At 41.7% G+C, this 12,552-nt stretch overlaps 1 protein-coding gene across 9 annotated transcripts in view; it reads left to right on the top strand.

Moving 5' to 3' along the window:
• The window catches only part of LOC117521482 (supervillin-like), a 207,587-nt gene that overhangs the window by 89,631 nt on the left and 105,404 nt on the right, over positions 1 to 12,552 (top strand). For all 9 annotated transcript variants that reach the window (XM_034182785.1, XM_034182786.1, XM_034182782.1 and 6 more), the window contains 4 exons: positions 3,849 to 4,026; positions 4,243 to 4,415; positions 9,846 to 10,001; positions 10,122 to 10,258. In XM_034182785.1, coding sequence (XP_034038676.1) covers positions 3,849 to 4,026; positions 4,243 to 4,415; positions 9,846 to 10,001; positions 10,122 to 10,258 — 644 coding nt within the window. The remainder of the gene's footprint in view (positions 1 to 3,848; positions 4,027 to 4,242; positions 4,416 to 9,845; positions 10,002 to 10,121; positions 10,259 to 12,552) is intronic.

The following is a 12,552-nucleotide window of genomic DNA, read 5'->3' as shown; positions in this document are numbered from 1 at the left end:
TGTATATATGTATGTATATATGTATATATATGTATGTATATATGTATGTATATATATGTATATGTATGTATATGTATGTATATGTATGTATATATATATATATATGTATATGTATGTATATGTATGTATATATATATATATGTATATGTATGTATATATATGTATGTATATATATACACTTAGAAATCATGGAGGGGTCTGAAATTTTCATCTTAGGTGCATGTCCACTGTGAGAGACATAATCTAAAAAAAAAAAAAAAAGAAAAAATCCGGAAATCACAATGTATGATTTTTTTAATAATTTATTTGTATGTTACTGCTGCAAATAAGTATTTGAACACCTGTGAAAATCAATGTTAATATTTGGTACAGTAGCCTTTGTTTTTAATTACAGAGGTCAAACGTTTCCTGCAGTTTTTCACCAGGTTTTCACACACTGCAGCAGGGATTTTGGTCCACTCCTCCACACAGAGCTTCTCTAGATCAGCCAGGTTACTGGGCCGTCACTGAGAAACACCAAAGATTTTCTATTGGGTTTAGGTCTGGAGACTGGCTAGACCACTCCAGAACCTTGATATGCTTCTTACAGAGCCCCTCCTTGGTTATCCTGGCTGTGTGCTTCGAGTCATTGTCATGTTGGAAGACCCATCCACGACCCATCTTCAATGCTTTAACTGAGGGAAGGAGGTTGTTCCCCAGAATCTCCCAATACATGACCCCGGTCATCCTCTCCTTAATACAGTGCAGTCGTCCTGTCCCACATGCAGAAAAACACCCCAAAGTATGATGCTTCCACCCCCATGCTTCACAGTAGGGACGGTGTTTTTGGGATGGTACTCAGCATTCTTCTTCCTCCAAACACGGTGAGTGGAATTAAGACCAAAAAGTTCTATTTTGGTCTCATCTGACCACATAACCTTCTCCCATGACTCCTCTGGATCATCCAGATGGTCCTGGGCAAACTTAAGACGGACTTGTGCTGATTTAAGCAGGGGAACCTTCCGTGCCATGCATGATTTTAACCCATGACGTCTTAGTGTATTATAGGGATGGGTATTGATAAGATTTTATCAATATCGATGCCATTATCGATTCTGCTTATCGATCCGATTCCTTATCAATTCCCTTATCGATACCTCTTGTGAATTTTGTACTAAAAGTAGACTTTACAGGTTTTCTATTTTTTTTTTATGTGAACTCTTAATATAACTCACATAACAGAAAAACAGGAACTCATTTTCAATGTGGGTCTATAAATTACATTATATGCATGAGAAAGATGCATCAGTGTTCATAAAAAGAAAGTAAATCCTGTGCAAAATAAAATATAAACTGCAAAAGATGCGTAAATAAAAGATGGAGAATTAGAAAAATAAATACAATTGAATTACTGAAACAGATTAGTCATAACCAAAATACCAAATTTGTAATGAAAAGAAACTTTTTGGACATAGCTGCATCACAACTTTTGTGTTAATGCTTCTAATTCAGTTGACACATTCACAGTATTTTTCACTGGCAGAATGTGCAACATCATGACAGCAGCTTAACAACAGAAACAGTACCAAGACAAAGTGCACACTGGAAACAATAACTATTTTTACTAACCTGTACATACATCTACCCGTCTCAAATCATCAATATGAGATCACAGGATTTTATTTCTAACCTTGTTCTACTGCATGAGACATGCAGACTAGCATGTCGGCTAATAATAGCTCTCGGCAGATACACTTCATTAACTACACAACTAAACGCTATATATCTGTCACAGTCATCCTAACACACAGGAAAGTGGTTCCTCACTCATTCACGTCTGTGTGAATATAAACTAATGAGTTTAGAGGGTGTTTTTACAGTACCTGTGGACAGCGCCACCTAGTTGTGATTGGCGCCAGGTAAGGCTCAAGAAGAAACAGCTCTGTCTGATCCACAGGAGCAAACGAGCGCCATCTACTGATTTGGTGGAGTAAAATTCACCAATCCGTGATGCGTTCAAGTCACTCTGCTAGAGTAGTTCTTTACACTGTTATCTCCAAAAAATGAGAGGGAGGGTTTGTTTCATAATAGAAACTCTGTCTATAGCATTTTCAACCTATTACATACCCACAGTAACCTTGGAAACAGTGGTGCCAGCTCTCTTCAGGTCATTGACCAGCTCCTCCCGTGCAGTTCTGGGCTGATTCCTCACCTTTCTTAGGATCACTGATACACCACGAGGTGGGATCTTGCACGGAGCCCCAGTCTGAGGGAGACTTGAGAGTCATGTTTAGCTTCTTCCATTTTCTAATAATTGCTCCAACACTTGATCTTTTTTCACAAAGCCGCTTGGCAGTTGCCCCGTAGCCCTTTCCAGCCTTGTGGAGGTCTACAATTTTGTCTCTGGTGTCTTTGGACAGCTCTTTGGTCCTTTGCTGAGATGATCCAACCCACCTCACAGGTGGGATGGGACACATATCAAGATGCTAATTAGACAGCATGATTATTGCACCGGTGTGCCTTAGGCTGGCCACAATAAAAGGCCACTCTGAAATGTGGCCTCCTGGCAAGATCTGGATCTCCTCCTGGTGTTTCCTTCTGGACAGACCAGGGCCTCCTCCTGGTGCCAGACCTGGTGCCAGGAAGAAGCCCTGGTCTCCGTAATCCGGGCAAGGTGACTCCATCCCTCACTGTGTCAATCACAACGGGTGATAAAGATCACCCTTTCTCTGTCTCCTTACCTGGGACCAGTTTGTTAAGGATGGCCCTACCAGGAGCTCATGCTCCAAATAACACAGCGACCAGGACCACTGGAGCACACAAAATGCACAACAAAACAAATGAGGAACGAATGGGAGGAAACTGGAGTCAACGTCTGTGACCGAACTGTAAGAAACCGCCTAAAGGAAATGGGATTTACATACAGAAAAGCTAAACGAAAGCCATCATTAACACCTAAACAGAAAAAAACAAGGTTACAATGGGCTAAAGAAAAGCAATCGTGGACTGTGGATGACTGGATGAAAGTCATATTCAGTGATGAATCTCGAATCTGCATTGGGCAAGGTGATGATGCTGGAACTTTTGTTTGGTGCCGTTCCAATGAGATTTATAAAGATGACTGCCTGAAGAGAACATGTACATTTCCACAGTCATTGATGATATGGGGCTGCATGTCAGGTAAAGGCACTGGGGAGATGGCTGTCATTACATCATCAATAAATGCACAAGTTTACGTTGATATTTTGGACACTTTTCTTATCCCATCAATTGAAAGGATGTTTAAGGGATGATGAAATCATTTTTCAAGATGATAATGCATCTTGCCATAGAACAAAAACTGTGAAAACATTCCTTGCAAAAAGACACATAGGGTCAATGTCAACGAGCAGATCTGATTTGATGCAGGTGTTAGTTTTGGGGATGAAAATTTACAGGGTGATTCCATAATTTATTCCTCAGAATTGAGTGATTCCATATTTTTTTCCTCTGCTTGGTCTAAAAAAGTAACCGTTACTGACTGCCACAATTTTTTTTCCTGATTTCTTATAGTGTTTCTTAAAGCCAGAAAGCTGCCATTTGAAATGACTTTAGTTTTGTGTCATGTCTGTGATCTGCTTTTTTTCTACAAAATTAAACAACTGAATGAACATCCTCCGAGGCCGGTGATTCCATCATTTTTGCCAGGGGTTGTAGATGATTGTGTTGCTCAAATTATAATATGATTAAGTCCCAGCATGAAGGTGCAGAAAGGTTTTCTGAGCAGGAACCAGCCTTTATTCAGATCTAAACTGTCTCTTTTCCACTTTGACGTGTGAGACTAGTGGTGCCACACGTGTGTGCTCCTCATGTTTGTGTTGTGTTCTTAGTTGCAGGTCTGCAGGAAACCACACTAACAGTAACGGAGAAGGCTGTGAAGGAGGTGATGAAGCTGGATGATGAGATCTTCTCCAAGTTCTACCGACGTGTCTCTGAGATTCCACGCATGATCCCCAGGATCGAGATCAATGAGGACTTTGATGTCATCTTTGGTTCTCAGGGGCCCAAGTAAGGACCTGGGAAAGTGTCTTTGGACAGCTACAGATAAGGATGGGTCCATCTTGGACTCAAGTCCAGAAGAATTTACATTTCCAACTTAAAACAGTGAATATGATCATCATTCTGTAGTTCCAGTAGATTGTGAGATCTTTATGACTCGAAGCACACGTCTCCATGTATTTGGTACCTGTCATGCTCAGGGACTTTGGTTTTCTCTGCGCGCAGGCTGACCTCAGCTATGGTGCAGCACAAGCGGGCGGTGCGTCCGTCCAGGAACGTGCAGGCGTCCAGGAATCCTGTGAAGATGCTGGCGGCCAGAGAGGACATCCGACAGGAGTACACGGAGCAGAGACTCAACGTGGCCCAGCTGGAGAGCAACAGGATGAAGGCTGAGAAGAGTGAGTGGAGGGAAGGCAGGACGGACGCTAACCACACAACTTACTACTAAATACAACCATTTCCTACTGTTTCCTACCATGAATTTGTCAATCCACTGGTCCTGCATCTGTTTATACAATACGATCTGTGTGGTGAGAATAATCCAAACATGTGCGGCGCACTTATGACTCTGGGAAGATCTATGAGATTTTTACATTATAGCTTCAGATGGTTTTGTAATTTGCCAACTCTTATCATTATATTTTACTGTTTACAGGGGAGGTGATGGTCTAGTGGTTAAAGCTGTTGGGCTTGAGACCAGAGGATCCTCGGTTCAAATCCCAGCCTGAATGGAAAATCACTAAGGGCCCTTGGGCAAGGTCCTTAATCTCCTGGTTGCTCCCGGTGTGTAGTGAGCATTTTGTATGGCAGCAGCCTGACATTGGGGTGAATGTGAGGCATTATTGTAAAGCGCTTTGAGCGTCTGATGCAGATGGAAAAGCGGTATATAAATGCAGCCCATTTACTGTTTTGCAGGGAAGCCAACAGACCAAGAATAGCAAGATTTACAGCTGCACAAGTATCCAGACTGATTCGTAAGATTAGATTAGAGATTAGATAGAACTGTATTGATCCCTTGGGAAGACTCCCTCAGCCCAGTCTCACATTTTAGTTTTTTGTCCTCCCGTCACGTAATGAGTCAAATTTTCATGACGGGGTTTTTTTTTTTAACTCACTATTAATAACCCTACTCCTCCCCCCCACCCTAACCATAACCACCCCGACCCCCCCCCCCCCCCCCACTGCACTTTTAATTTCGTGCAGCATCACGGAATGAATTACAGTGAATTTGTGCTGCCATGATGATCACATCATCACATGATCATCACAATATCACGAACCAATAGATTAATGTATATTTCGTGCTGCTAAATCACGACTTGCTGTAAGACCAAGTAGTGAAATTGAGGTTCCAGCGGCATTGTATAGCAGCACACAGGGTAAGAAGCACATAGAGCGTCAAAAGTGAAGGTAGAAAACAATTTGCAGATATAAATATAAATACACAAATACAGGGCTGCTGCTAAGGTTTTGGAGGCCATAAGCATAACTGGTCAGGGAGGCCCCCCCACCCTCATACTCTGTACCTGAACTTGAACCTTGCTGGGGTTGTTGGCTGCTTGAAGTAGATGGTTGATCATCTGACTCATCCTCTTGCTGACTTGGTGCTCCTTGGACATATTTAAGCATTGATCCTGTGAAAATGTTAAAAAAAAAAAAAAAAAAAAAAAAATATATATATATATATATATATATATATATATATATATATATATATATACTCAACAAAAATATAAACGCAACACTTTTGGTTTTGCTCCCATTTTGTATGAGATGAAACCAGTCTAAATCTGTGATAGTGAGCACTTCTCCTTTGCTGAGATAATCCATCCCACCTCACAGGTGTGCCATATCAAGATGCTGATTAGACACCATGATTAGTGCACAGGTGTGCCTTAGACTGCCCACAATAAAAGGCCACTCTGAAAGGTGCAGTTTTGTTTTATTGGGGGGGGGATACCAGTCAGTATCTGGTGTGACCACCATTTGCCTCATGCAGTGCAACACATCTCCTTCACATAGAGTTGATCAGGTTGTCAATTGTGGCCTGTGGAATGTTGGTCCACTCCTCTTCAATGGCTGTGTGAAGTTGCTGGATATTGGCAGGAACTGGTACACGCTGTCGTATACGCCAGTCCAGAGCATCCCAAACATGCTCAATGGGTGACATGTCCGGCCATGCAAGAACTGGGACATTTTCAGCTTCCAAGAATTGTGTACAGATCCTTGCAACATGGGGCCGTGCATTATCCTGCTGCAACATGAGGTGATGTTCTTGGATGTATGGCACAACAATGGGCCTCAGGATCTCGTCACAGTATCTCTGTGCATTCAAAATGCCATCAATAAAATGCACCTGTGTTCTTCTTCCATAACAGACACCTGCCCATACCATAACCCCACCGCCACCATGGGCCACTCGATCCGCAACATTGACATCAGAAAACCGCTCACCCACACAACGCCACACACGCTGTCTGCCATCTGCCCTGAACAGTGTGAACCGGGATTCATCCATGAAGAGAACACCTCTCCAACGTGCCAAACGCCAGCGAATGTGAGCATTTGCCCACTCAAGTCGGTTACGATGACGAACTGGAGTCAGGTCGATACTCCGATGAGGACGACGAGCATGCAGATGAGCTTCCCTGAGACGGTTTCTGACAGTTTGTGCAGAAATTCTTTGGTTATGCAAACCGATTGTTTCAGCAGCTGTCCGAGTGGCTGGTCTCAGACGATCTTGGAGGTGAACATGCTGGATGTGGAGGTCCTGGGCTGGTGTGGTTACACGTGGTCTGCGGTTGTGAGGCTGGTTGGATGTACTGCCAAATTCTCTGAAACACCTTTGGAGACGGCTTATGGTAGAGAAATGAACATTCAATACACGAGCAACAGCTCTGGTTGACATTCCTGCTGTCAGCATGCCAATTGCACGCTCCCTCAAATCTTGCGACATCTGTGGCATTGTGCTGTGATAAAACTGCACCTTTCACAGTGGCCTTTTATTGTGGGCAGTCTAAGGCACACCTGTGCACTAATCATGGTGTCTAATCAGCATCTTCATATGGCACACCTGTGAGGTGGGATGGATTATCTCAGCAAAGGAGAAGTGCTCACTATCACAGATTTAGACTGGTTTGTGAACAATATTTGAGGGAAATGGTGATATTGTGTATGTGGAAAAAGTTTTAGATCTTTGAGTTCATCTCATACAAAATGGGAGCAAAACCAAAAGTGTTGCCTTTATATTTTTGTTGAGTGTATATCATTAGTAATGCTAAACAAAAATACCAAAACATTAAGATTTTTTGACTTTTTTTTTTTTTTTTGCAAAATACCATGTTGTACCATTGTTCATAATAGGATAACAAGTGCATAAAATATGCATCAGTTTAGGTTTTCTGTTTAACTGTAAAACACTTCATTATATTATGTTATCTAGTATCCGGTGTATTCCATAATGATAGGAAAACTACATGAAACCATTATATTATATTAAATTATGGACACATAGAAAAATACCTAAATATTAAAATGCTCAATACTACACATCAAGCAAAACAGTGGTGGCATTGTGAAATCATACACAACCACAACAAATGCTAAGGTTTACCAGCAGGTGTCACCCTTTCCTTACCCTAAGGGGGAATGGAGCACTCTACAGTACCCCACCAACTAAACTGCATTTCTTTCCAGCATTCTGCTGACTGCACGCAAGCATGCCTGTCTATTTTAAGCAGTGCATACGTAATTTACATATATATGCCTTAAATAAAAGTTCTGAAATTATTCTCACTATTTTTGGTATATTTATCAGCCTGTCAAATTTATAGTTGCTGTCTGATCATCTGGTTGCCAGATTGGGTGTTTTCCCATCCAGTTGGTTTGTTTAGGGCAAAATAATATGGCACTGGACGAGTTTTTTGTATAGAATTGCCACACACATTTTAAAAATCAGTTCAAATTGTGCAGGATTTAGTGCCTCCTTGCATTTCTGAGCATTTATTGGACTGGAAATAGTCACATCTGGCAACCCTGGTTAGGCGACACAGCGAACAGAGAAAGACACAAACAGGGGTGTACCATTTCAGGGAACTGGGGCGGGGGTGGATGGGGGCTTTATATTAGGCAAAAAAAACTGTTAATTTGCCCCAATTAAGTAATGGGGTAGGGGCCAACACAATGTTTAAAGACAAAAACGATGGGCCTATTCATAAATAATTCATATTGATTTTGAAATGTAATAATGTAATAATTTCAACACATTTTTCAGTCAATTGGAGGCCCTGCAAACTAGTGCAACATGGTTGGTGCCCCACGCAGGCTGCATAGTCTGCTTATGCCGAACGGCGGCGCTGCACAAATATAAATACCAGAAATACTGCTTGCTGCTGGTTTACTGGCTCCACCTGTTCCTCTCCTTCCTGTCCTCTGTCTTCCTGTTCCTCCTCCTCCCCCTGAGTGAGGGGTTGTACAGTCTGATGTCCTGAGGCACAAAGGAGTTTTTCAGGCTGTTGGTCCTGCACTTGGGAAGGAGCAGTCTGTGTCTGAAGAGGCTCCTCTGGTTGCTGATGACGGTGTGCAGAGGCTGACTGACATTGTCCAGAATGTCCAGAGTGAGGATGAAAATAGCTAACGGTTGTCACAAAGGATGACTGATGGGTTCATTGAGATTTGTGTTAAAGTATTGTCATATTTGCTAGAGACCAGTTCTTCTATATTTGATGCTAGGATTTGCCAAGCATGTTAGTTGCTAAAATAGCCTGGTTGCTTGAGGGTTAACATGGACATTATGTTGTGTTGTCTGAATTTTTGCGGTTCCACAGACTGAAAAATAAATAACACATGACGTGGCTGTGCTGTATGACATGGCGTACCAGTGCTGCAGCGGAGCCACCAAACCTGAAGTTCAAGTCGAGCCTTGAGACTCCCAGTGTTCAAGTCCAAGTCACTAAAGATGAGTCCAAGTCGAGGCCACATTACTGGGCTTCTTCTTGCTGCTCCTGTTTTTCTCAGGATCACCACAGCAGTTCCCGTATGGATTTGGTACATTTTAGACCAGGGCCTGGTTTTGTGATGCAGTGAAAAGGGACAGAACTCAAACTTTAGTTGAAGACTGGAAATGGTGACGTGTTCTGGAGACACACTAGAAAGGTTAGACCTGTCTAGTCCAAAGGTCAAAACTTAGGCCACCCATGTGAGGAGGCTGAAGCCTGATAGTCCTGGTCTGAGGACAAGATGGAAGTGATTGTTGTGCTTCAAGATGTAGACAGGAGGCGGTGCCAGGGTTTCCCTATTTTCATACACAAGAAAATCATGTGTCGATTTCCATCTAAGAAATCGACACATGATTTTCTTGTGTATGAAAATAGGAAAATCACAATTAAATCTTTGGTTTTTGGTTCTGGATCATCCCCACAGTGTCTCTGAGTACCACAGACAATAATCCACGACTATTTAGTTTAAAACGAAGGTCAAAACGTGCTTCAGGCTGATGTTTCCATGTACGTAACATTCATACCAGTGTGTTATTTTGTTTGCGTATCAATTCAAGTCATTTCTTCAGATTGTTCTGTTGATTTGCCGTACGGTGTGATACTCTTTATATTTCTTAATAACTGATTTCAGTGAACACTTCAAACACTTGAAATCAAAGCTGCACCTTTGATCTGACGTCTGTTCAAGGGGGAGTTGTCGGGTGGATTTAAGCTCTAATTCGAGCTGACAGTCAGCTCCGTGTCCTTTCACCTCAGATACACTCTGACATTCTCAGCGTACAGATAAATGCATCCATGTAACTTAAATTCTGCGCTGCCTTTATATTCCAGCCAGTAAAGCTTCAGAGTACTCGGAAGCAGCTCTGGCGGGACTCGCCAGTCAAGAGAACTTCAGCAGCGTGAGTCTGCGGAGCATCAACGTCTCAGAGCACATGTCCAATAACAGCGCCGTGCCGTTTAAGAACATCATGCTGATGCAAATCAAAGGTAAAGTAAAAAATGTTTTTACCAAGTCAACTTCCTTTTATTTGAAGCCAAAGATTTTGGTTCCACAAAATGACACCTTGAAAATAAAACAATTGACAAAGAAGAACTGATCATTTCCAGGCCGTCGCCACGTTCAGACCAGACTAGTGGAGCCCAGAGCATCGTCGTTGAACAGCGGAGACTGTTTCCTGTTGGTGACTCCAGAGCACTGCTTCGTCTGGATCGGAGAGTTTTCCAACATCATCGAGAAGGCTAAAGTGAGTTTGGATTTGGAGGTCCAGCAGGGAGGTGGCAGGAAAATAAACTGCAACTATCTCAAGAATAATCTGTAAGATATTTGTCAAACTGGAAGCTTGAGCCCGGACCACAGGCCCAGATGTGGTCGTCGGGTGCTGGTGTGTCCAGAGCTACATCTCACAAACCTCTTGGTGTATTTCATCTATATTTGAGAAGATGCTGTGACAGGGATCATAACCACCCTGAAAGTGGGATTATTGCCACTTTGTGATGTTTCCTTTTTATTTACTGTCAAATTTCATACTGCACATTTTGATATGGACCCTAATGGATGATTTAGACAGCAGGAGATCAGCACACCTGCATATGTTTCTTTTCACACATGTCTAGCACCACTCGCTGGTCTCTTGTTGGAATTACATCTGAAATGGGATTTATTATCTTCCACAGCTTTGAACTCACAAATGCTTTATTTTGAAAATGTGCTATGATTCTGTATCATGGTCATCGTGCTGGAAAGCAGCCAGTTGAGCTCACCAAGCTCTCCACTGTGAATCAACTACACCGAAATGTTAACTGCAGTATTTTACAGCTTCTAATAATTGGTGGATCGGTTGTATGTCGGGGTGGTTGCTATCCGGGATGTGAATGTTGGCTCAGTGCAGGTTCATGCTCCCAGGCCTGATCTGGCATCATAATTGTTGCCTCCTCTGCTGGTGGCTTGAGAAGTCCAGTGGAGGAGATGAATGAGATCCAGTTCTACTCGTTTTACAAACTGGGAGTACGTGAAATCAGGTGGTGCAGTTTTTGGGTTCAGTCTGAGAACTTACACCGCCCAGACCCTTTGTGACAACACAACAATTGATTAATATGTATATGTTGCAGACATGAACAAGCAAAGCTCTTCAGCATCTCACCATCTCATTTAGGTCCTTCAGACTTTTTTTGTTTAGCAAATGCTTCAGGGGAGCATTAGCATGGCTAAAACTTTCCAGCTTCTGGGGGGGCTCCACCCCCCAAACCCCCCTAATTACAGCCCTCTTAACCCCCTGCCACTTTAAGCATATTTTTAATGTAGATGTAAATTAATATTCAAAGTTCTCAGCTAGTTGACAGTAGGGCTGTACAATATGGACAAATTATCTCAAAGTATCTCAATATTGTCATATAAATTGTCATGTAAATGTCACTTATATACATTCTGTCCATATTCTTGAGCCGCTTAGGTGTGTAGGGAGAGTTCCTATGGGATAAAAAAGCTTTTCAACTGACCATCCCTGGTTCTCAAGACTAGGAACCTAAGTGGCTCTACTCTCTCTGTCTTTTTTTTTTTTTTTTAGATATTTCGGTGTACCTTAGTAAACACTAGTAGAGCTCCACCTTAGATTTGGAATGTATAATAGAAGATATACCTTACTGAATTTTCATATCAGTATGATATATGATATGACTATGATTTGACACAACGGCAACAGTGAAAATGAAACCTTCTTAAACCAAACAGTAATAATTCCACACTCATTTCACACTCATCATAAGGTCATGATACTGTTCCCTCCAAAAGTATTGGAGCACTTGGTATTTCACACATTTTAATTTGTTTATGCCATTTTAAATACAAGAAATACAAAAAAAATAAAGAATTAAAATTTCTAAAATGATCTTCCTCAAACTGAAAGCAAATCTCTAAAACTTGATAAAACCTGTAAATAATAATCAGTTTTATTGCCAGTTTTCTTCAGACAAGTCAGGGGATGAAACATGAACATTTCCAAGTCACTGAATATGTCTTGGACTTTATTTACATCAATTATGAAGAAATACAAAAGTTTCTTTCACCAAAACATCAAATCTAGTCTTTCATCTCACATGTGCTTTCTGTCAAATTGTAGCTGAACTTTCAGGTCTTCTTTTGAAGAAAATCCTCCTCTACACCACTTCATCAGGAAGCTGGGTTTTAGATTTTTAATTCATTTATATCAAGTTGTAGGCAATCACCTTAGTATTTCTTCTGTTTTACTTGTTGTTTAATGCTGACACATTATACAGTATTTCTTGTCTTTCTGATGCCTGATTCTGTTTTTTTTTTCTCTCTGTTTGAGGTGCAGCTCCATCCACAGATGGGTGTGGTGTCTGTTTCTGTAACCCTCCTGTCCTGTGCACCAGCAACATTTCCTGTATATTCATTTTGTGAATTCTGTTCTGTAATTTGTGTCTGTATCATGGCCCAAGCAGAGGGTCACCCCTTTGAGTCTGGTCTGCTTGAGGTTTCTTCCTCAAATCATCAGAGGGAGTTTTTTCTTGACACTGTCTC

The sequence above is a fragment of the Thalassophryne amazonica genome, chromosome 12, assembly GCF_902500255.1.
Source record: "Thalassophryne amazonica chromosome 12, fThaAma1.1, whole genome shotgun sequence".
Lineage (NCBI taxonomy): Eukaryota > Metazoa > Chordata > Actinopteri > Batrachoidiformes > Batrachoididae > Thalassophryne > Thalassophryne amazonica.
The sequence above is the reverse complement of the archived record's forward strand: the minus strand, read 5'-3'. Positions and strand labels throughout refer to the sequence as shown.